The following is a 26721-nucleotide window of genomic DNA, read 5'->3' on the forward strand; positions in this document are numbered from 1 at the left end:
AAGTATTTAAGAGGGACAGTGTAATATAAGAGAAAGTATATGGGCTATGGTGTTACATTGGGGTCCAAAACCTAACTCGACCAGTTACTACTCTCTCCCAGACTTAGTTTATCTATATGTTGGGAAGAATAATACCTCATTGGATTTTTGTGAAGATTGCTTAAAATTACACCTCCACAAGTACCTTGTCCAGTGCCTGGTATTTGGTAGGTAGTCAGTATAGGGACCTGTTAATTCACGTACACTTTACTTACAAAGGTTAATAGTTAAGCTGGTACTCAAATCAAACAATCATAAATCATAAGATAAGTGCCCATTCTTATTCCCAACCCATAATATTGTTGAAAAGCACTTTATGCTGTTTTGCATATAAAATCCACCTGGTTTACTTGAATTTATGGGTTATGGAGCTTTCATCATTATAAACTGCAACCCTTGGCAATAGTGTTCCTTCCCTCTCCAACCCCCTTCATTTTCAGAGGATTATATTGTATGGCATTGAAAACCTGTAACACTGAAGAAATTAGCATATTCATGTGTATTATTAAAGTCAGGTGGGTATAGAAAGGGTTGTAGAAATGAAACACATTACTTTTTCTCTGAAATCTGCAGAGTACCAATCTATAGTACTAATTAAAGGAATGAAGCCCAGGCTACAGACAAAAGCTAGTTTAAAACACTGCGTTGTCACAACTTGCTGCTGCCTGTCTTCAATGGTTTTTCCCATCTTTTGAGTGAAATACCTGGAAATTGTAGATCTTGAAAATTGCTTTACTTCCAGCCGAGCCGTTTTAGAGAATGTAAACTGTGGAGAAGGGGAACCCCAGCAGTGATGACTGGAGAGGAGCTTGCCCAGCCTTTGCGGGGGGAGCCTGTTGGACAGAAACAGGCTCTGTGCCAGAAGCGTTTTGGTCCCTGGGTACTTTCTTTTGCTTATACATATGGCATGGTACATTGGGAAAGTTCTAGGACCTGACATTAGAGCTGTAGTCCTGTCTTTACCGGTCATTAGGTTTTTTGATCTTGGTATCTCTCTCTTGCCTTGGTTTCTTCATTTGTGAGATTGCAGACTTCTTGTCCTGCTCACCTTTCAGAACTGAAAGTGTTGCATGTGACCTCATGTTGTAAACTGTAATCACCATTCAGAGGTGTGGTTGCTCAGACTACTTCATCTCTAAATTCTCTTCCAACTTCACATTTCATCATTTACATGTGACTGATATCTGGTCTTCCAGGGAGAAAGACTAAGACAGGGGAAGAGGGAAGTATACTTTCTGATTATTTTGTTTCTTGTGCTTCTGTTAGATACTGTTTCTAATAAGAAAAAACAAAATAAGCCGCAAACCTCCCCTTCTTCTTTCTCCTAGAGAAATCTGACAGAATATTTTGTGGCTGTGGATGTAAACAACATGTTACATCTGTATGCCAGTATGCTCTACGAACGTCGGATACTCATCATTTGCAGCAAACTCAGCACTGTGAGTAGACAGTCTTGAAACGGGCTTTTTAATTTTATTTTAATTGAAAGATGTATCAGAAAGATTAAACAAAACTTCAGAAAAGAAATCATCCACAATCCTCTCAGATAATAACATGTCATTTTTATTAATTATTCATGTCCCTTTACAGTGTCAATGCACATTTTATTTATTCTTATAGCTTAAAAATCAGTTATAGTTTCCTGTTTGATTGTGTGTGATGAACACTTTAAATATTTCCATATAAGCTTTCATTATTGTCATTTTTTATATGTCTCTATCATATTCCATTACACTGATGTGTCATCGTTTGCTAAATCTTCTCTTGAGGGCCATTTAGGCTATTCATAGTTTAATCCTTTAGTAGGTAACACTGCAGTGAACATCTTTTGGCTTCGTTTGACTAATACAGTTCATATTCTAAGAATTGGGACCACCAAGTCAAAGGACAGATAGGTGCTATGCCTTATGGATGCCAAATTGCTTCCCAAACAGGCTTTTTTATTGTGGAGGTTGCCAGTTGTGGATGAGTGTACCATTTGCACTGCATCCTTGCCAGAGTTGTATGTGTGCTTGTGGACATGTGTTTTAATTTTCCTAACAAAATAGCATAAAATAGTATTGCAGGTTTGATTTATTTTTAATTTTTTTAGCTAGAAGTAGCTGAATATTTTTCATGCATTTTTTTTTTTCCTATTTGTGTTTTGTTAATGTCATTTTCCATTTATCTTATAGGGTTCTTGAGTTAAAAATTGGGATGAACTCTTTTTACATTGTCATAACTTTCTATATATAATACAAATTTTTTCATAATCTTTTTATGTTAGTTTTTAAATTTGCTAAATATAAGAGTTTGTATTTTTCCCAGTACCTGTTATGAAAATTCTCCAACATAAGAAAAATTGAAATCAGTTTGCAGTAAACGTCTGCCTAATTCCATCTAGATTCTGCCATTTAACGGATTACTATGCTTCCTTTGGCACATATTTATCCATTCCTCATACCATTCTTCAAGCCATCTTATTTTTTGATGTGTTTCAAAGTAAATCACAAACATCACTATGCTTCCCCCAAATGAATATGTTTGTTAACTAAAATTTATTATGTTTACAGTATTTTTTTTTTTTTTTAGGTAAAACTTCTATAAAGAAATGGACTGTTAGAAAGGGTAGAAAGACCTTGTTGTGGGAATTTCCCTATTGAAGGACCTATGGATAGAATCATAGGCCTCTGATTTACCTATGTGTTTACTTATGAATTCAAGGCACCTAATAAATGCAAACGGAGTCAGACACAACTGAAATGACTTAGCAGCAGCAGCAGTGAGACCATTAGAATTTTCCTTATGGCTTTCATTGTAATTTTATTATTTTATTTTTTTGGTATTGTTTGCTTGTCAGGTATGCACAATTTTTTAATTGCCTGTTGGGTGCTAGGCTTATAGCACTAGTAGGTGATAGAAGCACGGCCCTTGCCCTCAAGGGAAAACAGCCCATAATAGACCTCTTCCTTTGTTTTGCATTTTATTTTGGACTGTAAATATAGTTCATAATCTCAGGGCCTGAACACCAGACTGTTTCAGAATGAGAATATTGCCAATCATTACCTCCTTATGAGACTGGATAGATTGAATACATTTGAAAGAGTCTAGTCCATAACCAGTTACTATTGCTTTGAACTATTAAACTTAAGTAGAACAAAAACAGGACATCATAACAGTGGAATTGAATTCTCTGTGATATTATCATAGTATTTTTGATCCCTTAATATGCGCCAGGCACTGTGCTAAGCCTTTTCCATCTCTTAACTCATTTAATTGTCACTACAACAGTTTGTAGTATGTTCTGTTATTTCTTAGTCTTAGAGATAAATAAGAATGTACCTTTTGTGTGATTTTGTTTAGATAAATGTAGTGGATTAAACATGCAGTTGTTTCTGCTCCTTCCCAAAACTAAAATGAAATAAAGGAGTAAATTAACAAGCAAAATGAGCAGATGCAGCAGAAATTTTAGGTATTAAGAAAACCCTGTTACTCATTTTATGCCAATATTCAAAAACTACGGTGAAATGAACAGAAAAATATAATTTACCAAAATTGAATTAAGAAATATAAAAACTGAATTTCCCATTTCTTCTTAATAAAAATTGAATAGGTCATTTAATTTATAGAAATTTAATCTATATATAAAAAATTTTTTTCCAAAACACTCAGCCCAGATGGTTTTACAAGTATGTTTTATCACAGGTAATTTCAATCTTAGACAGACTTCTTAAGAGTCAAGAAAAAAGAAAGAACACATCCCAGCTTTTCTTGTGACACTTGTAAAATTTTGACGTTCAGCTACATGAAGAGACACACAAAAAAGAAAACTTATCAGCCAATCTTACTCATTAACATAACTGTAGAAATCTTAATCTAAACAGTAGCAACTACATAACAAATATAATTCATAGTAACTGACTTGATTTTATTCCAGAAATGTAAGCCTGGTAATACTAGAAAATCTATTATTATAACTCACAATGTTAACTTATTGCAAGGGGAAATTCATATGTTGATATATGAATTTTCAGTAGAGAAAAGGCATGACCATGTTCATGAATAGCAAGACTCATTATATTGAAGGCATTATTTCACTCCAAAATGATGTATATTGTAGATTGCGTACATTTCTATTCAGAATCCCAGTAGGATTTTACATAGTACTTGGCAAACTGATTCTGAAACTAATGCGGAAAGCCAAAGACATATTTGAAGAAAAAGAATGGTTGGTAAAGCTTACTTTGTGCTTAGTCACTCAGTCATGTCCAACTCTTTGGGACGCCATAGACTGTAGCTCACCAGGCTTCTCTGTCCATGGGAATTCTCTAGGCAAGAGAATCTCTAGGCAACCCACTCGAATGGGTTGCCATGCCCTCCTCCAGGGGATCTTCCCAACTCAGGGACTGAACCCAGTTTTCCCTCATTGCAGACAGATTCTTTACTGTCTGAGCCACCAGGGAAGCCCAAAGCTGGCTTTACAAGACATCAAGACTTTATATGGAGCTCTAGTAATTAAGATGCTACTAATGGCATGTGCCTGCGTGCATGCTCAATCTTGTCCAACTCTTTGTGACCCCATGGACTGTAGCCCAACAGGCTCCTCTGTCCATGGGATTTTGTAGGCAAGAATACTGGAGTGAGTTGCCATTCCCTTCCCCAGGGGATCTTTCCAACCCAGGGACTGAACCCCAGTCTCTTGCATCTCCTGCATTGGCAGGTGGATTTTTTACCACTAGCTGTCACCTGGGGAGTAATGGTGTAGGGATACACAAATAGACTGGTGGAATGGAATAGAAGTTGCAGAAACAGATCACATGTGTGTGGGTTCTTCATATACCACAGAGGTGGCATTGTAAAATCTGGGGGAAAGGATGGACTTTTCAATAACTGATTATCCACACAGGAAAGAAAAGGGAGATAATTTATGTCTTATACAACATGCAAAACTGAATTCCAAATGGATCAAGGCAAAATTTTAAAACTGTTAGAAGACAAAATAGTAGTAGATCTGTGATCTTGGAGTAGAAATGGATTCAGTTAAATAATTCAAATTATGCATTGTATAAAGAGAAAAATTAAAATTGTGAATTTTTGTCATTAAACAAATACCATTCAAAGAATGGAAAGACAAGTCACAAGCTGAGGTGAGATATTTGCTATATATAAAAGTGACAAAAGATTAATATCTGAACTATATAAAAAACTACACTAAAAACAATGCAGAAGACAAATTATCAATAGAACCATTGGCTAAAGGCACAAATGGGCATTTCACAGAAAAAACACAAATGGCTAATAAATGTACAGAAAGATGCTCAACCACGTTAATCGCAGAAAAGCAATTTAAAACTACAGTGATTAAAACACTAGGTTTGCAAAAATTAGGTGTCTGATAAAGCCAAGTGTTATGTTGCAGATGTCCTAGAGAATTTCATGTACTATGCTTTGAAGAGTATGTGGTACAGAAGTATTTGCATATGCCCAACTTGCATATGCCCAAAACTGAGCAGTTCCGCTCTTGGGCAGAATTGGTAGGGGCTGGGGGGGACTATGTGCACATACCTACATGCTGTTGTTGGTCATGTGCAGCCATGTTCATAGCGTAGTGTTTTATAAACCCAGCCCCCATAACATCAACAGACAACTCATAAACTGCTGCACAATTTAAGTGAAGATGAACTCCACTATCAGTATGATTGGGCCTCTCATACAGAATTCTGAGTAAAAGAAACAAGCTACAGAAGAATATCAAATATGATTTCATTAATAAAAAGTTCAGGTAAGAAAAACAAAATGGTCATATTATTTAAGGATACATATAAAGGAAGGGGAATGATTAATACAAAATTTAGGTAGTAGTTTCCTCAGAGGGAGTGAAAGGAGTACAGTTGGGAAGAGGCATACATGTGACATCAGAAATATTGTTTTCTGTCTTGAGGTAGGTTAGGGATCAGCAAACATTTTTAAAGGGGCCAATAGTAAATATGGTCTTTGATGCAATTACTGGACTCGAGGGCTTCACAGGTGGCGCTAGTGGTAAAGAACCTGCTTGCCAATTCAGGAGACATAAGAGACATGGGTTCGATCCCTGAGTCGGGAATATCCCCTGGAGGAGGAAATGGCAACCCACTCCAGTATCTTTGCCTGGTGAATCCTGTGGACAGAGAAGCCTAGTGGGCTCCAGTCCATGGGGTCTCAAAGAGTCGGACACAGCTGAAGGGACTTAACATGCACACAGCACGACATTGTCGTTTACAGTCAATAAACTAGTGAGAGTGACTGTTCGAAGAAGCTTCATTTACAAAAATAGAAGGCACACCAAACTTAGCCTTTGGGCTATAGCTGGCCAACTCTAAACAGGTGCTGGGTTTTGGAGTCTTAATTTTTTCTCTTTTAAATGTTGCTTATATGGTATATGTGCTTTTATATGTATATATATTTCAGAATTCTTTAAAAGTTTAAAAAGCAATATTATCCCCATTTTACAGAATGGCCCACTCACTCAGATACATGGGTTAACTTGCCTAAGGCCACATGGTAGTCATAGAAGAGACAGGCACATTGGTCATTATGATGTAGTGTCAGGGGAAGGGAGGTTTTGGCTTCAGGAATTCTTTGAAAGTTAAAAAGCCCTTTTTATCATGAAATTTTACAATACAGAGATAGAGACAAAGTAGTCATTGTATAAACATTAAGAATCAGACTTGCACAACATTTCGCAGTGGCAGTTCTAGAAACGAGAAGATAGTGAAGCAGTGCCTAAACTTCTAAGGGAAAAATATTTCTTACCTAAAATTCCATCTTTATCTAATGAAAGTGCTCAGGAGAGAGTGGCACCAGCCCCTACCACACCTGTCAACCTGTGGTAGCTAGTCCTCCACTCACCTTCTCCGTTGTGGATGAACTGTCCATTCTCTCTAGGCCAACCATTCCACTTGTCCACCTGACTTCATTCAGCAAATAGTTTTTGTGGCACTGTCATGGGTACTGGTGATACAGCAGTGAACAAAATAGGCAAAAGTCCCTGTCCTCATATGAAGCTTATGTTCTAGTTGAGTAGATCAATAAATGAGGTGGGTTGAAAATATAGAATAGTAGCTAGTTCTGAGCACAAGGAGTACAATTAAGCAGAGGAGGAGAGTGGATGGCGACTGGTGTGGCAGGGATTGCAGTTTAGCTAGATGACCAAGGAGTGCCTCGTGGGAAAGCTAACACTGCAGTATCCTTCTTGTCACCTTACAGAATTCCTCCAGCCTTGAGCTTTCTCTCTCCTGCATCGTTTTTTGTTTCTTGGTTTTTTTTCTTTACTGGTACAGGCCTGGCGTGCTATGATTCATGGGGTCGCAAAGAGTCGGACACAACTGAGCGACTGAACTGAACTGAACAGTCTTATGCACTTACTAGCACAGTATAGTGTCTCCCAAACTTCAAAACAAAACATCCTTAAACACATCTCTTTTATCCCATTTCTTTTCTTCCTTTTAGAATGCAATTCCTCAAGAGAGTTGCTTCTGTTTACTGTCTAATTCCTCTCTTCTCATTCTCTCCTCTGTCTTGTGTTGTGATTTAGCCCCTGCCTCCACTGAAACAGCTTTTGTTTGGTCACCAGTGACCTCATGTCAAATAAAACGAGTTGCAAAACTCCTAGAACAGTCTGGCATAAGGTATATGTATATGTTCTTGATAAATTATTAATATCTATAATGGGAAGTCAAAGATTAATGTTTAAATTTTTAAATTAAATACTTTTTAAAAATAAGGAGATAAATATTGTGTTGAATGTGATTACTTTTGATTAAAGGTAAGGGATATCATGAGATGGGCTGCTATTTGTCAGTAGTATAAGCCTTTAACACTTTTTGTTTTGTTTTTCAGGCTATAAATACATTACTTTGACTTAAAAACTTTTAAACAGACAGTTGATTCTTAACTGAGTTCTAAGTTTTACTAATTGATGGTGGATATCTCTTTAGGGAAGGAGAAGGTCTTCTTTTACCTCATAGGGGATCAGCAACACCCTGATCTGTTTTGTGTTGTTTCTCTGGGGATAAGTAACTGAGTAGACATCCCTTTTATCCAAGCCTTTGGACCTCTTCAATTTTAGAGTTTAAAAGCTTTCTAATTGTTACCGTTTACGTGCTCAATACTGACTTTTTATTATCTTTTTGATGAAGGAAAATGCAAAGAATACTGTAGCCTGAAGTTTTTGATGACCCTTTCTTGACAGATCCGGATGTGGCCTGCCATACCTTGACAAAACACATTTTTCTCAGTTTTGTTTCATAAAGATGTAGGCTTGATGCTTCTCAGAGCCATCAAGCATCTGAAAGATAAAAGCTGTTGAACATCCCAGAGTGCCATGTTTCATAAAACTGACTGTGTGTCAATAGAGACAAACCCAGCCATGTTTAGTTCAGAGTCAGGTAATATTCATTTCAGGCTTTCTCGGTCAATAATGTTGTGATATTCTGTGTAAGAAAAATGTTAACTTTTTGTTCTTTTTGTGCAGTGTATATTGATTGTTTTCCTTTATAAATGATAAATAGGGAAGCTTTAACTACATCTTGTTCTCTAATGTAAATGCTTCAGTGAGATTTCTTCTAGCACAAAGGCCCCATTTTTCTTCCAGATTTTCATATCTGAGTTTAACTCAGATTGTTTTTTGGTAACTCTTGTGGATAGCAAGTAGGTCTAAAATAAAACCTTTATAGAAATAATATCATCTAATTGCAACAGAATTCCTAGAAGAGCAATATTATCCCCATTTTACAGAATGATCCATCCACTCAGAGAGATGGGTTCTCTTGCCCAAGATTATGCCCTAGTCATAGAAGAAAAGGACATGCAGGTGGGTCATTATGATGATGTGTCAGAGGAAGGGAGGCTTTGGCTTCAGCAAAGGGAGAAACAACCAGGAGTTACACAGATGAATCTTGGCCCCTTCAGAGAGCTTGCTGTGGGGACCAGGTTACATTGATTGGGTGTCACCTCTCAAACAAACATCAGAATCCTTGTGTGGGAACTGTCACGAGAACCAGAGGCGCACTGTTAAGAATATCTGTCACACTTAAGAGATGCTTTTTAAAACAAGTTCTTAGGAAGGAAGCACAAGTTGGTGGCAAAGCTGTTACCTAATTAATTGAGCCTCCACACCTAATTATTTGTGTGATACCCACAACTATGAAAAGAATTACTATTTTTCTAATAGTATGTTATGTCATTTAATCACTGAGTCGTGTCTGACTCTGTGACCCCATGGACTAGAGCCCACCAGGCTCCCTGTCCATGAAATTTTCCAGGCAAGCATACTGGAGTGGGTTGCTGTTTCCTTCTCCAAGTACACCATGTAGAGAAGGAAAAAAAAAAAAAAAAGCCCAATATCTCTCCCTGTCAATTTCTTCCTATTAATCCCAAAAATGTGTCTTGGGCAGGACTTGATGGCCTGGACAGTGGTGGGTGATATTTCTTTTTCCCCCCAGCACCCTCAGTTGTGGCCTTAGTAGACACTTGAGTGTTGGCGTGAAGGGATGGGGAACTTCCCAACCTTGCTCCAGTCCTGTCCTATCCACTTCTATTCACAGCATCCAATGTCTTAGCACCACCTGGTTTTGTGACCTAAGAAGAGTCAGTTTGTGGACTAGGGAATGTTTCAGATCTTTAGCTTCATCTTTACTTCTTTCCTGATCAGATCTACCTGGTCATGACTACCCTGACTTGTAGAGTGGGCTATGTCCCTAAATGATGTGTATAAAGCTTTTCTAGCTCTTCTGGGCTAGAAATAACTAATCCTGTTTGCTTATCTGGAGCCCTTGAAGCCTAGATGAGAGTGGCAGTTTAAGAAGGTTTGAAATACTGGACCAGAGCCAGAGCCTCTTTGCCTGCACACTCCACTCTGCATGTTCCAGCCATCAGAACAAACTGCATTATTTTGTTTCAAACTGTGCTCAAGGGAAGCCAAGACCTTGTAACTGGAAACTTACCAAACAGAGAATTCTAAGACTAAATTTAGTGTTCCATTAAAAAAAATAAAATAAATTGAACATTTTGTTTGTTCATCTTTTATATGTTAAAAGAGAGATTAACCTAGTTCACACTAACAACCTAAGAAGAGTATTCAAAGAAGTGAGAAGAAAACTAATCCCTTTTGGTGAAGAGGGAAATCCTTAACAAAATGTAATGAAGTGGCATGAAATACAGACTCTGCAGCCAAACTTTCAAATAGCATAGCCTCTCTAATCTCCATCACATAAAATTTTATTGTGGCTCAGAGAATATTAAAAACTGTTAGAAATAAATGAAAGGAACTTCCATTGGCAGGAAATAGAAAAGATTGGTATGTTTTATTTATGTGGTTTTTCTCTGGTCTTTAAATGTAAATACACTTAGCTGCTTTTTGAACTATGTTCTTCATTTAATTATGTGCGAGTTCCTTTTCTCTTGTTCATGTTAGACTATAAGAATGAAGAACATTGATGTTATAGAGAATGTATAAGCTATATAATATATAGAGTAACAACACTTTAATTTGTAGTACTTTAAATATTGCTGTGATTTCAACCAATCACGGTCTCCCTACTAGTTCTTACCTTCCTCTCCTGCCCTTCTTGCTTCAACACATTGAGCACATGTTTTGGACTAGACAGAGGATTCAGATTGTTAGTGATTCCCAAATGCTGATCCCTGAGTTAGTTGTGTTAGAAATCACTCAGAGAGCTTATTAAAAATTTAAGTTCTCAGCTACAAAAAGGAATGCATTTGAGTCAGTTCTAATGAGGTGGATGAACCTGGAGCCTATTATACAGAGTGAAATAAGTTGAAAAGAAAGACAAATACTATATATTAACGCATATATATGGAATTTAGAAAGACAATACCAATGATCCTACATGCAGGGCAGTAAAGGAGACACAGATGTAAAGAACAAACTTTTGGACTCAGAGGGAGAAGGAGAGCAGGGGATGATTTGAGACAATAGCATTGAAACATGTACATTACCATGTGTAAAATAGATGACCAGTGCAAGTTTGATGCATGAAGCAAGGCACTCAAAGCTGATGCTCTGGGACAACCACAGAGGAATAGGGTAAGGAAGGAGGTGGGAGGGGATTCAGGATGGGGTGGGACAAATGTATACCTGTGGCTGATTCATGTTGATGTATGGCTAAAAACATCACAATGTTGTAAACTAATTATTCTCCAATTTAAATAAAAATTAGACCTTTTGAATCAGAATGTCTAGAGGTAGTACCCAAGAACTTAAATTTTTATTATAATAATTCAAAAAGTCTAAGATGGGACTGTGGGATGTCTATTTTTTTTAAGGTTTCCCAAATTACTAATACATAACCAGATTCAGGACCAGTTCTCTAAGACAGTATTTATTCTTTGATTATTTTGCATCAATAGAGTCCTTTTCATCTTGAGGCTGTATAATAAGGGCTAACTAAGTTTGTTTAGAAGGCATTTGTGAGTACTGCTGCTGCTGCTGCTAAGTTGCTTCAGTCGTGTCCGACTTTGTGCAACCCCATAGACAGCAGCGCACCAGGCTCCACCATCCCTGGGATTATCCAGGCAAGAATACTGGAGTGGGCTGCCATTTCCTTCTCCTGTGCATGCATGCATGCGAAGTCGCTTCAGTCGTGTCCGACTCTGTGCAACTCTATGGACAGCAGCCCACCAGGCTCCTCCGTCCACAGTATTCTCTAAGCAAGAATTCTGGAGTGGGTTGCCATTTCCTTCTCCATTTGTGAGTACAGATTAGCACTAAAAAATTATTTCCATATTTCTGAAAGAGCTCTGAGTCTATGGGGTCGCAGAGTCGGACATGACTGAAGTGACTTAGCAGCAGCAGCAACAACAGTCTAGAACAGGACAGAGCTAAGAGTAATTTAAGCTCTCAGTGCCATTGGATGCTGATGTAGTCCACTAGGGTAGTTTTAAATAAATCTGTATAAATGGATCTAGAGAGGTGATGTTTCTTTTCAGCCATTGCATTGAGAACATTGGCAGGGTATCTTGTGTATTATTTTAGTGTTGTAGTCAGTTTCTTAGATTATAGGATTGATAACTTTTTTATATGACTCTTTTAAGAATCAGATCTCTACCAAAAAACACCAAGAGGTGATATTCACGTCAGTTCAGTTCAGTTCAGTCGCTCAGTCTTGTCCAACTCTTTGCGACCCCATGAATCACAGCACGCCAGGTCTCCCTGTCCGGAGCTCACTCAGACTCTCATCCATTGAGTCGGTGAAGCCATCCAGCCATCTCATCCTCTGTCGTCCCCTTTTCCTCCTGCTCCCAACCCCTCCCAGCATCAGAGTCTTTTCCAATGAGTCAACTCTTTGCATGAGGTGGCCAAAGTACTGGAGTTTCAGCTTTAGCATCATTCCTTCCAAAGAACACCCAGGACTGATCTCCTTCAGAATGGACTGGTTGGATCTCCTTGCAGTCCAAGGGACTCTCAAGAGTCTTCTCCAACACCACAGTTCAAAAGCATCAATTCTTCGGTGCTCAGCTTTCTTCACAATCCAACTCTCACATCCATACATGACTACTGGAAAAACCATACCCTTGACTAGACGGATGTTAGTTGGCAAAGTAATGTCTCTGCTTTTTAATATGCTATCTAGGTTGGTCGTAACTTCCTTCCAAGTCACTGACATCTTAATATACTTGAAAAACCCCTAATGGCACTCACATTGGCAGACATCTGTGTGGATTTTGTTAACACAATTGGAGCACCTACTATGTGGTCAGAAGTCAAGAACTCAATTTTTTTTTTATTTCTGCAAACTGAAAGCATGGTCACTGCTGAGCAAATGAAGTATGATGTGAGGTTAGACTATATCATTAGGAGTTCATATAGACCTTGTGAAAATTCATGTTTTTTTCTCTTGTGCTGTCTTGATATCTATGTGTTTTCCCTGCTAGATGATTCAGACAGCCGTGCTTCTGCTAGCTTTTCCCAAGAAAAAGGACAAGAGGAGAGAGCACCAGGCTTCAAGTCAAGATGGTTTTGTTGAATGTCTTCCTGTGTAACTTGATCCTCCCTAGCCATGTTGCCCTGGGCAACTTAATCTTTTCAGTAAGAAGAGAGTAGTGTTAATACTCCCCTCAGGGTTTTTGAAAGATATGAAAGCCAGTAGCCCATTGCTGGACACATACTACTCATTTAGTAAATGTTGACTCTGAATCCTACCTTTTCCGGGCAATAAACTCTGATTGACTTTCTGAAGCAAAGAAGGCGATAGAGATCCTGGAAGAGCTCTGAAGATTTAATTAGTACAACTGGTGAGAGTAGATGGTGAATGAATCCAAGCAACAGAATAGTCATGGCAACTCGTATGAGATTTTCCATATCCACCCACTTCTCACTAGTCACATAGTCATTGACTAAATTGTCATTTCCTGTTCAGATCTCCACAGGCATCACTGTGTAGAGCTGGAGTGGCCTAAGAAACTGCTGTGTTCATTTGACCCAGCATTACCACCAGAGCAGACTCCCAGGGAGGAAGACTAACTGCTTCCTGTCTTCATCCTTCCAGGTTCTGCCCTCCTGCCTCTCTCTCTCTTTCTCTGGCAGGCAGGCCTGATTCTTGCCCCAGGCAGAATTAAAGCTTCCTTCTTTATATGCTAGCACACTTGAACCTCTATTATAGCACCTCTGTCATAATGCTTTTGTGTTGAAGTTGATTGTGTGCATTTTGATCTTTTTCTCTCTATTTTGAATTGCCTCAGGGCATGGTGTGTACACATAGTGTATACTTGGTAATTGTCAATTTAATTCAGATCGTATCACAGAAACAGTTTCCTATGAGCTAAGAGCACAAACTCTGGAGTTCGTCTCCCTAAGTTTATAGCCTACTTCTGCCACTACTGTGACCTTACACAAGATCACACAAGATCCAAGACCTTGACATCTAGAAATCTTAATTTCCTCATCTATAAATGAGAACAATAATGCTACCTACTTTATAGGGCTACAGTGAAGATTAAATGAGTTAAATTGTACATGTGAAGCACTTAGAACAGTGCTTGGGAGATAGCAAATGCTGAGGAAGTGGTCACTGTGATATCTGGTCATAGCTTCAATCTTTCTGAATTCAGTGTTACTTTATGAGATTGAATTTATCTGACAAAACTATACAGGGGGAGTTGTTTTTTTTCCCCTGTGCCTTCAAATCTAGTAACTCCTACTACCTCAAGTTTTCTTAGTTTCTTTTTCACATACGGGATGACTGATAGCTAGGTATTCATGATTCTGTGTTCAATTATGCTTCCTTTCTTTTACAAAATGTGATTCTTTATTAAAGCAGTAAATTAGCTAAATACAAATTATGACCTTAGGAATATTTTCAAAGAAATATAAATATTCACTTATACTAGACTTGAGGTGGAAAATAGATTTTTTTCTTGAGTGCCAGCTGGAACTCACTGACAATGGTTGCATCTTTGTAGGGATCTGCAGGGCATGTCCTGAGTCCAGGATCAATTAGACTGTCACAGGCACAGAATGGAGAAGTAGCTGTCCATGAATTAAAATGAACTGTTATCAATCCCCATGTAATTTTATTTTTTTTTCTTTATCATCTTACCAAAAAAGTCTGCAGTTTCCTCACGTATGATGCTGCAGGCTTATTTACACGGTAGTTTGTAATACCAGTGTCTGCCTCTGCTTTGGTAGCTAAAACTTTTCTCTGATGGTTTTAATTGCTTTGATGTTTTGAAGTGTCAGATCTTGGCGTGAAACTTGTTGCTCTGGTTAATAACTTACTCTGATCACTCTTGTTAGTAAGTAGCTTTAAGAACAAAGAGGGGAGGGCAGGAAGAGATGTGACTGAGTAGGCAAGTGATTGCCTGGGAACGCTTCCTCCTGGTCTGGATGATCTTTCTCTTAGTGGAAGGCACTCAACTTGACTCCATGGTACTGTGTTGGTTTTTGTGGAAATTTTTCCCTTCCCTTTCCCCAGAGAATAGTGGAGAAGCAAGCAATAAGATGGGTTCCACCCAACTGAAAGAAAAACTATTTGAAGAAAGATTGCCCTTCCAACCCCACAAAAACATAAATACTGAAGCATTGAATTTGACTTCTAAGAAAAGCAGAGCATTCTTTACTCTTTTCCTTTTTTCTGTTCACATGTCCAGTTTCTGTCTAGAATAGCTGAAGGCCTTTAATTTCTTAGGTTTTCTAAATTCTCTTTCCCCTAAAGCATCTTGGATAGTTTCTTGAAAAATCAGCTCTTCCCTCACTAACTATAGTAAATACAATTGAGCCATTTATAATTAAAGGTTTTTCTGATACTCTTCGAAGGTTTGAGTACACTAACTTTCAGAGTCCCTGAAGGTTTTACGTAAGACTTTTTGCTGATCTTATAGTGGGTTTTACATGTGAGAATAAAGTAAAAATCAAAACACTGTTTGAATCACATTGTCTGAATCACTGCACCATTTACTTCCTTATGACTTGAAGGGTGCTTTATAACTAAGTAGAAGAATCTAGTTCTCAAATTGAGAAAGCTAACAACCTTTGTAAGATTCATACAGTTTTGTGCAGTTGTTCTACATAAGATTATTCTTGGCTGAAATACGTAGACTGAAAAATGACCCGTCTTTAAGGTTAATAATCTGATATTCTTTCTATATTCTTTGCTTTATCAGTTTCCTGATGTTAGAGTTCAGAGGAGAAATCCAGATGCTTCTAACTCTGTGATGAAGCAGGTGTCAGTTTAATCTTTTAACATTCTGAGTTCTTGTATTTGAAGAGTGACTCTGACCATCTGATTATATGATTTTTTTTCCTTTTTTTCAACTTTTGAAACTTGCAATCTCAATACCTTTTCAGAATTTAGCTGCTAGTTGTGATATATTAAGCAGTTTATTAAATGCCTGATAATCTTGTCTACCATTCCTCATGATGTTAAGGTGGAGGCATTCTAACATTCCCCAAACACTTACTCAGCACCTGCTCTGTGTCAAGCATAGTTAGAGATAAAGAGAGGATCAAATGTGGTCTCTGTCATTGAGGAGCTCACATCTTTAGTCTCATGCCCCTGGTCTCCTAAGATTATCTACCTCTGAGACCTTTAGAGTGTGAAGGGCCAAGCATGGAGAAAGGCTGTACCCTCCACTGTCAGGTGATGCAGATGAGGTGATTGAAAGGTGGTGCTTCCTGGAGACCACATGAATCTCAGGTGTGCCCGTGATTGCAGAGATGAGAAAGCAAGACCAACTTTGAGACAGTCTGTTGTCCTTGTACTTAGTACTTAGTCAGTACTTGTACTGAGTCAGTATGACTTGTACTGAGTCAGTACTTAGTCCTTGTACTTAGTCAGTATGGCTGAGGAAAGTGAACTGAGGCAGAGGAGAAACATTCTTTATGTCAAAGGATAAGCAGTTCCTCTAGATCAAAGTTGTCAAAACTGAAAGTGGGGACAGGGATCATGTAATCTAACCTCTTGTTTTATATATTGAGACCCAGAAGTGGAAATGACTTGCTCAGATCAAAAAGAGATTTAGTGGATACTCCATGAAGTATATGAAAGCCAGACTTTCCAGTAGGACTTTCCAGTGCCCAAATGGGAATGTAAACCTTTCCCTTTAACACTCGTTACTTCATTGCCTAGAATTTCCTAGGGATTAAAGATACTACACTACCTTACTTAAATGTAACTTATCCTCAGGAAATGATCAGCTGTGTTTGTTTTTAAAATCATTTTCTGTTAATTGGTATTTTGCTTTAGATATTTGCTCATCTAACAGCATGGCAAATTCTACAGAATTTGGCCATGCCAACAGGGACAATATGTTACCTAGTTCGGAATCCTGAGCCTGGTGTATTGGCACAGTATAGACACTCAAAACATTGTGTTGTGGAGGTGCCTATTATAGTCTGACAGACCTGGAAATGTCTCTTACTGCAGAGTCCCGCCTGTCACTTACAAGCTGTGTGGCCTTGGGCAAGTCATTTCACCTGTGAAATTGTTTTCTTATCTGTGAAGTGTGGTGTTGAATGCATATGTGTACACACACACACACTAACTCCTACCTCTAAAACAGTATTTTGCAAGATCCTAAACACCCAGGGGCTTCCCTGGTGGCTCAGTGGTAAAGACTCTGCCTGCCAGTGCCTGCAATGCAGGAGACGTGGGTTCAATGCCTGGGTCAAGAAGATCCCCTGGAGAAGGAAATGGCAACCCACTCCAGTATTCTTGCCTGGGAAATCCCATGGACAGAAGAGCCTGGTGGGCTGCAGCTCATGGGGTCATGAAGAGTCAGACAAGACTTAGCGACTGAACAACAACAAACCCCCAGGTGGCGCTAGTGGTAAAGAACCTGCCTGCCAATGCAGGAGCTGTAAGAGAGGAGGGTTTGATGCCTGGGTCAGGAAGATCCCCTGGTGTAGGAAATGCCAACCCGCTGCAGTATTCTTGCCTGAAATATCCCATGGACAGAGGATCCTGGTGAGCTATAATCCAGAGGGTCGCAAAGAGTTGGACACAACTGAAGTACTAAAGTGACTTAACACGTAAACCCCTGGCAGGGTGCCTGGCACATACACTGTTGAGATTCCTTTTTTTCCTTAATGAAGGTCTCTTTACTTTTATTCCATGTTAAATTGCAGGATTCTCTTAGGAATCAGTTGGACTGGTATCTAAGATTGTGACAATCTGAGTATTATCCCTAAGAAATACCTCAAATTTAAAAAAAAATGTGTCTCTGATCTCTCAGACCCTATCCTTGATTGCTCTTCATTCGCGTCCTACCTCCACTGCCTCTCCTTTCTCTCCCTTTGCCTCAAAGGAAACTATGCAGCCAAAAGGAAAGCTCCAAAATCAGACTGACCTTGTGCACCTTTAATTGAGGACAGAATTTGCTAAGAATGCGTCCAAAAACCCACCAGTGGTTTACTTTACAATTTGTGTCCTGGCTAGACTAGCTGTTGGCTGTGTAATTTGTCTAGTTTTGTCTGGAGTCTTAGACTATTCAGCTGCTTTAGGGCAAAATCTTTTGGGGTGTCATTAAATGGGATTGATAATTGGCTTCTGATGAATATTCATTGTGACTAATGACTTTGGGCAAATTTTACACATACTATCTTTCTATTCTCCCACTGAGTGAGATTTTGATAGGATCATTTTCCTCAACTTGCACTTCAATTAAATATTCACAATACCCCCTTGTTGACGACAATCCAAATTATATACTTTCATTACTTTTAAATTTTGTATTCTGTAAGGAATGAGCGTAGTCCTTTAGGACTCTTATTTTTTTTAATAGGGTTGGTTTTAGAGGTTTGGTTTTTTTAAAGTAAGTGGCTAATGATAATGTATGGAATATATATTATTTCTGATTAAGCAAAGATGTATCATAATGCTTTTCTGTGGTCCACATAGCCATTATTTCTAAGAAATGATACACATTGTGTGTGTCATTTAGTATTTTGGAAAAGAGCCAAAGAACCCTTTTTGTTTGTTTGTTTGTTTGTTTTTTAACCAAATGGGTAAGAGCATTTTATTATAGCTACAGAGATTTGGCACTGAGAAAATCTCCCAATGAAAATGATGATCATACATCTTAAAAGTTTGATTTTTAGGAGGGATAAGTAATTTTAAAACCTTGTAATTTAGCTTGCTAGGTTTTTGGGGGTTTTTTTAGGCTAAGGAGACATGAAAAGGACATTGTCTGAAGATAAGATCCGTACCACTGTGTTGCTTGAAATAGGGTTTAGACTCAAACCAATTTAAACTAAAAAGAGGCCGATATTCAAGTTCTGTCTTAACCAGGAACATCTGTTAAAAGACTATTTCAAAGAGAATTACTGGTGAATACACGTGATGATGATACCTTGTATCTGGGTGGCACCATACAGATTTTTAAGTGCTTTTATTTATTTGGTGTGTTGTAGAGTTACAGAGTAGGCATATTATTAAATAAATGGATGGATGAATCCATTGACTTGATTTTCCAAACGTAGTGTATTTGTATGTCTAAGCTTACTGTTATTATTTTGGAATTTGAGTCTTAAACCCTATTCTCCGAGACTCATGAAAATGGTGGTCAAGGAGCATGAAAAACCAAGCCACTAGCTGTCTTTATGAGTATATTCTAAGTGGGAATTGTTCTTTATTTATTCAAGAAATATTGCATTACCTAGCACATAAACGTGTATATATGTGTATATTTATTGTGCCACTGAGCATAAGAGGGACAGGGTCCTTCTGCCCTTTATAGCGAGAGGACAAACTCACACAGTTATAATCCCATCAATAAAGGAGACACATGCCCAGCGGAGCCATGCAAAGCTTTGCAGAAGAAGATAGTGAATAGACTCTAGGGGCATGGATCTGGGCCTGTGGGAATACAGAGGGCAGGAAAAGGAGTACATATCTACTCGTAAATCTGCAAACAGTTTATTCCAAGGATAAACCTGGAGAAGATAGTAGGGACTGTGGCTGGAGATGCTTCTCTCTAGGTAGATGGGGAGCTGAAGACACAAAGACATGCCTGTTCCAGGGATGCCCCCAAGCACATTCAAAGCAGGATGTTACATGACTAGACCTGCACTTTAGAATGAGTACTTTGGCACTTGGTTAAAGGAAAGAGAAGAAGAGAGCTGGGACTGAAGGCTGTTGTAAACCCTCCAGCCTGACTTCAGGGTGGAGTTGGAGTAAAGTTGGTTCATTTTCCACTCACTCAACACCAGCAAAGATTTTTTATCTCTTCTAAGCTGAAGATATTAGTCATGTATAATATGACAGACAGCCTTTTTTATGTGGAAACCTACCAAAATGGGTTGAGAAAAGATGGATTAAACCTACAAGCCTTGTCAGAGTCACTGGGACTTGCTTTTGAGTGCTTGTTGGATGAGCTCCTGTTCATGGCATGTACCTGATTTAAAGAACAGGGTCTGGAGGGAAAAGGAGGGGAAAAAGTAGCAGCTTTGGGTTTAATACACAGCTCTCACAAATGTGAACCATCAGCAGAATATCCAATTTAAAGCTGTTCATGTTACACTAACCTCTGGGATTCTTTTAACTGGGCCTTGACGCGTCACTCTTTTGCCACGTAAATGTCCTTCTGTCAGCAAAGGCCTGTTAACAGCTTCCAAAAGAAGCAAAGTCCTCATGGGAACAGGCTTCCCAGAAACCAAAGGAACATTAAAGAAAAAACACAGAAAGAAACATGTGTTGTTGGCTTTTGTCACTTCATAGCCCTATCTCCAAAGGTGTTGGTTTTTTCCTTCTTTCACTGTATTGAATTTTGTAGCAGTTTTATTCCATTGTATCTTTGTTTCCCAATTTTTCTGTTATATCAAATACTGATTGTATCATCTATGTAGCTCTTAAGAAAAAAAAGAAATATGAAATAGAGACAAGCCAAAAAAGGAGGGAGTGGAAGGATGTTAGTAAACAGTGTTGGAGCCATTGATTAACTCTGTGGAAAAAATAAATTCTCACCTTAGCCCTTAAACCAAAATTAATTCCAGATGGATTAAAGAGTTAAATGCTGAGGAAGAATTTGGAGGACTTAGTATAAAAACAGTGGAAACCATCATGAAGGGAAATATTTACCCATGTAATTATTTAAGCTTTCTCTTTTCCCAAAACTTCAAAGAAAATTAAATAAGGATAAATTATTTTCAAAAACCCTTACAAAAGATTACTGTCCTTTGCATATCCACAGTTTCTCTAAATCAATTAAAATATACTAAATTCTCTTTAGAAAATGTGGACTAAGAATATGAATAGATCATTTACTTAAGAAATATAGTTTAGAACATATAATAAGGCGTTCAACTTCAGTCATGATCAGAGAAATAAAAATAAAATGAAGATAAGTACAGTGAGGTACAGGGAGGCCAGCAGTCCAGTACATGGCTAGGGGAGTATAAAGAGCCTCAACCCTTCATCTATTTATTATATGAATACATTTATTATATTTGTATTACTATATTTGTTAAGTGCCTTAAAATATTTATAACCTTTGTCTTTAAATTCTGCATGTAGGAACCATCTATAAAAGTTATTGAGTTGATCCAAATATATAACTTAATGATGGAAGAGTGCTTCAATATAATATGAGAAATTCATTGGGTGGCATTAAAAGATATTTTCTAAGAATACTTAAAGATATGGGAAAATGCCAGCAAATAATATTAACTTAAAGGGAAAGTTAACACTGTATTTACAGTAATCCTGATATTAGAAAAGTCCATATATAGGTAATGGGTTTCCCAGGTGGTACAGTAGTAAAGAATCTGCCTGCCAATGCAAGAGAGGCAGGTTCGATCCCTGGGTCAGGAAGATTCCCTGGAATAGGAAATAACAACTCACTCCAGTATTCTTACCTGGAAAATTCCGTGGACAGAAAAGCCTGGTAGGCCACAGTCCATGGGGTCTCAAAGAGTCAGACATGACTGAGCACACACATACACATGTATGGATAATATACCCAAATGTTAAGTTATCTTCAGATGGTGAAGACTTTAATCTTTTTCTCCAGTTTCTAAATTTTCTACTGTCATTGTATATTAGCTTCATAATCATGAAAAAAAAATACATTTCTTGGAAAATGAAGCTCTTATTAAGTTTGAATTAGGGTTATTGAGTTAACTTATTTTAAATATGTTAATAATTATATATTTAATTTTACTGTTGAACTCAAATGAGTGTCTCCCAACTTAAACTGTCTAGCTCTGAATCTTTAATCTCTGTTTCAGTTGACTGCCTGCATCCACGGGTCTGCTGCGATGCTCTACCCCATGTTCTGGCAGCACGTGTACATCCCTGTCCTGCCTCCGCATCTGCTGGACTACTGCTGGTAAGGCCGCTGCCCACCCTGTCCTCTGCTGTTCCTTCTCCAGAGAATGACCAAGCATCTTAGGTCAATAACTTGTAATGCTGTTGGTGACTTTAAATTAAAAATACTAACTTCAAAGTGATCGAATTTTAGATCACCAGATTGCACTGGCCTGTTTGTTTCCAAACAGCTTTCATATACGTCATGGCATTCTGGAGAGTTCAAGTGGGTAGATAATACCTTCCCCATTCCTTGGTGTAGGGAAATCAAAGCACCAAATAGTTGTGTGATTTTTTTTTTCCTAAGACAAATTGGAAACTGGTGTCGAGAACAGTTGAGATCCCCAAAGTCTTCAAGTTTCAGCTATGCTCTGGCACGTTCTGTAAGACTTGCCCTCAGGTGTGGTTTGGGAGTACAAGCCAGGCTTCAAAACACTCTTTTGAGGGGAATTTCACTATTCAGTGAAATGTGTTTTAGTTGAAGAAGGGAGGGAGGCTGACTTAGAATTCTTCCTGGAAGAGAGTTAGCTGTGTGTCTTGATGCTTCAGGTAGGAACTCTGAGGGGCTTGGGTGTGCAGGGATTGGTGGAGCTGAGAAAGTCATTGTAGTCCCTCTGCCTCTCTCATGGTACAGCTTTCACTTTCCGTTACTTGGAAAGTTTTGATTGCTAACTTGTTATCTAGTCTAAAACCAAAGCTCAGAGTCCCAAAATTGAAGATGAAAATGCTCCGTCAGTAACATCAGTGATAACAATGGTTGCCACATTTGAATCTCTGTTGTGCCTCCCTTCTGTCCCCTCATCACTTATTGGACTGTCTCTTTACATCTGTGATCTCATTTTATTCTTCCAGCAACCCTGTAAGACAAGTATTATTAGCTCCATTTCACAGGTCGGTAAACCAAGGCGCAAAAGGTTTAGTAACTTTCCCTAAAATAGATGTTGTTGTTGTTTAGTCACTAAATTGTGTCCAGCTCTTTGTGACCCCACAGACTGCAGCACACCAGGCTCCTTGTCCTTCTCTGTCTCCTGGAGTTTGCTCAGATTCATGTTCATAGTGTCAGTGACACTGTCTAACCATCTCATCCTCTGCTGCCCCCTTCTTCTTTTGCCCTCAGTCTTTCCTAACATCAGGGTCTTTACCGATCAGCTGGCTGTTTGCATCAGGTGACCAAAGTATTGGAACTTCAGCATCAGTCCTTCTAATGAATATTCAGAGTTGATTTCTTTTAAGATTGGTTGGGACTCTCAAAAGTCTTCTCCAGCACCACAATTCAAAAGCATCAGTTCTTCAGTACTCAACTTTATGGTTTAACTCTCATATCTATACATGACTACTGGAAAAATCATAGCTTTGACTGTAGGAACCTATGTCAACAGAGTGATGTCTCTGTTTTTTAATACTCTGTCTAGGTTTGTCATAGCTTTCCTTCCAAAGAGCAAGCGTCTTTTAATTTTATAGCTACAGTCACCACTATTCCATTTTTATAAAAACAAACAAAAATTATCTGTATGTATACACACACATGTATATATATGTGTGTGTATATATATATTAAACAAAAAAATTAGATACACACAAACAAACATATAGAGAGGCAGAAATCTGGAAGGAAAGACACTAAAATGTTAACAGTGATTTGTGTTGTGGGGGAGAGAGAAGAATTCTGCATGATCTCTATATTATTTTCCATACTTTCAAATATTTCTAACAATGAAAAAGTATAGTTCTGTAATTGAAAAGTTTCATTTTAAAAAAAAGTCAATGTTTATTCTGGCCAGTTGTTACTTCCAGCCACCATCTCAGGTCACAGCTCTCCTTTCTTGTTTGTTTAGAGGATTTATTAGCTGTTTCACTTTTTCTTGTGGAAGCTGACCCACAATCCTCTTTTCAGCTTCCTCTCAATCTTAACCCTCTCAAGGACTGATACCAGCCTGACCGAGAGCCGTGGTGCAGCAGCTCTAACCGAGAAGGGAAGACTTGGCAAGGAGAGTTGCCAAGCCTCTGTCACCCCAAACTTTCACTCCGAAAGCTCATAGTTGAAGCTTGTTAATTTTTAGAGCCCGAGTGGGTTTTGTGATTAGGCTCTGTATTGGAAGTTTCTGTTTGTGTGACCGTAGTCTCTCTGCTGGTCTCTTGTTTTCATGAAAGAACTTTTTTGACATTTGACCATAGGATGATGACAGGCCTGTGGGGATTGGTATTTGTTTATTAACTGCAAGATGTAAGAATGATGAAATAAAAGACCCCAAGAGAAAAAAAAACAGATCCTCTATTTAAGGCTTAATTTGATCACCTTCAGCCTGCTACCACTGCTTTGGTCAGAAACTACAAATGTCGTGAAATTTGAGTCAATGCTAATAATTTTATTCTGTTGTGCTTGGTGACTTTCACCACTGTTGAGTTTAATCCTTGGTGGTAAGAGCCAGCAGGGATAACCAGCATTTTAAGTAAAGTGCTAGGAGCCTGAAACATGTAAATTTGAAGGAGGTTTGTTCTTCTGCAGATGATTTAAATGTTAAGTACGTCCCCATGCAGGGGATACACGAAATGGAATCTGAAAACTATTATCTCCTGTAGAAATGAACTCTCAATTTACTCACTGCACAGGAAGGGCAGATTCTAGTCATTTTCACTGCCAGCAGGTGCCCTTTCTATGCATAATAGATTTCGCAAGTGTAATTAACACATGAGGACCACTGCTGCCAGTTTTTCTTCAGGTACATGCTGCTAGGAGTTTTCAGGACAACAGTGTAGGCTGTGAGAGCTTTTTACATTACACTTGAAGATAAGGTGTTCATTGACTTCTGGACAAAGACTTGCTAAAATAGGGTTGAACCTAGACCCTACTATTGGTTTCATAGATCATAGTCCTTGGACCCAGAAATCCTAAGAGCTGTAACGTGGGCCTTTGGTAACATAGAAGCCAGTGTAGCAAAACTGTGGGATGCAGTGAATACATGGAAAGTATGATGCTGAAACCCAGCACTTATGTGGAAGACTAATTGCACGTTCACAAATACAGCAACCAATTATCTAAGTTAACTTTAATTAGAGCTATAATCACAGATTTTAATTATCTGAAGACAATCCATTTAATACAAATAGTCTGCCTTAAATATTTCCCAAATTATTTTTTTTCATGTTCCTTCCCATTTTTGGAGAGAGTGGTAGAAAAAGTGTCTGAGCTTTATATTCAGAGGCCAAGTTCAAATCTGTTTCATCTCTTAATAGCTTTGTAACCATTAAAAGTCTATCTTACTTCTCTGATTTGACATTTTGTTTTCTGTAAAATGGGTTTGATATACCTTCTTTGAAGAATGGCTTTATAAATTAGAGATACTGATATCAAGTGGGACACAGGGGCCATTTAGTAAATGGTGGTTGCTCTTATTATGGTTAATGTGAACATGGGACATGGGTTTTGGTTTCCAGAAGGTTTTACTCACATCAAACGTTTTTCTTGTTTCTGATGCCTTGTGAGCTCAGGGAAAAACTTTATAATTCATCTTCTCTTTTTACCCATCAGATTGTTTTTATTTTGATTTTTTTTATTTAACTTGGGTTATTGTATGGTTGTTTTCATTTGCAGCTGTGGCATAAGAATGAAAAGAAAAGAAACAAAAGCAGATGGCAGAGAAAACGAAAGGAGTAAGACATTTCCAGCCCTTATGAATATTTAAAAACATGTGCTGCTGGTTCCTTTCTACTTTAGAGCTGTGCCATTCTCTTGATTTTGAAAGTGAAAATGAGAATGTTCCCTACCTTGCCTGATGGCAGTCCTGACCTCGGCCAGTATTGGAAGAGCCTTCCTATTGTGGGGACAAAGGGATACACTTGCTGATGAAAACCAGCATTCCCTTTCATAATAATAATCACCATATATGGAGTACAGTATGCAAGTCAAGCTCTTTATAAACATTACTGCAGATCTTTAAAATCAAACTATAAGGTAAATATTGGGGCTTCCCAGGTAGTGCTAGTAGTAAAGAACTTGTCTGCCAATGCAGGAGACGTAAGAGACACGGGTTTGACCCCTGGGTCAGGAAGATCCCCTGCAACCCGTTCCAGTATTCTTGCCTGGAGAATCCCATGGACAGAAGACTGGTGGGCTACAGCCCATAGGCTGCAAAGAGTCAGACATGACTGAAGTGACAGCGTGGCATGGCACAAGGTTAGCTCTATTGTATAGATTAGAAAACTGAAGCTCAGAGAAGTTTAGCGACCTACCCACCATGACACAACTAAGAAATGGTAGAGCCTGCACTTGAAATCCAAGGCCATTTCATATTAAAGCTTTCCTTACTAATATCCTTTAAAGAATTAGAGAATAAACTGTACCTGTCACCAAGATTTTGTGAAAAAAATTCTTTACATGGGCTTTTTGATGACTGGCTAATAATTGTGGACTAATGTTATCATTCATTATTATTCATTCATTCAACAAATATTTATAGAGCACTTATTCTGTACCAGGCACTATGCTAATTAAATGTTGCTAATAGAAGGTCCCAATAGAAGCCATATGGTATTTCCCATGTAAATTCCCTTTTTTACCTTAGTCCTTCAGAAGTAGTCCTAAATAAGGACCAAATCAGTTCTCAAATTGAATTGTACATTTGGGTTATTCTGGACACCTGTTAATGTATTTCCAAATATGTGATAAAATATTTCCAAACAGATCAGGACAAGTTCATATTTCCTCCAAAGGGCAGCCAGGCCAAGAGCCAAGTTAGTAGCTGATTTTCTTTGAGGGCATGATTGAACTAAAAAGTTAAATGTGCACAATTAAGGTTTGGATTTTGTATCTGACTTTGTAAAATTCATCGTATTTTCTGGCATTTCTAGATGTCTCTGGAATTCATTCTTCCGCTCAGAGTGGGCATGCTTAGAATCTCTGTGA

General features: G+C 38.3%; 1 protein-coding gene across 1 annotated transcript in view; it reads left to right on the forward strand.

The window, feature by feature from the left end:
- The window catches only part of DENND1A (DENN domain containing 1A), a 539355-nt gene that overhangs the window by 290724 nt on the left and 221910 nt on the right, over window positions 1–26721 (forward strand). Inside the window, exons 9-10 of the mRNA XM_068966275.1 lie at window positions 1368–1478; window positions 21740–21840. Coding sequence (XP_068822376.1) covers window positions 1368–1478; window positions 21740–21840 — 212 coding nt within the window. The remainder of the gene's footprint in view (window positions 1–1367; window positions 1479–21739; window positions 21841–26721) is intronic.

The sequence above is a fragment of the Capricornis sumatraensis genome, chromosome 1 (genome assembly GCF_032405125.1).
Source record: "Capricornis sumatraensis isolate serow.1 chromosome 1, serow.2, whole genome shotgun sequence".
In the NCBI taxonomy this organism is placed as follows: Eukaryota; Metazoa; Chordata; class Mammalia; order Artiodactyla; family Bovidae; genus Capricornis; species Capricornis sumatraensis.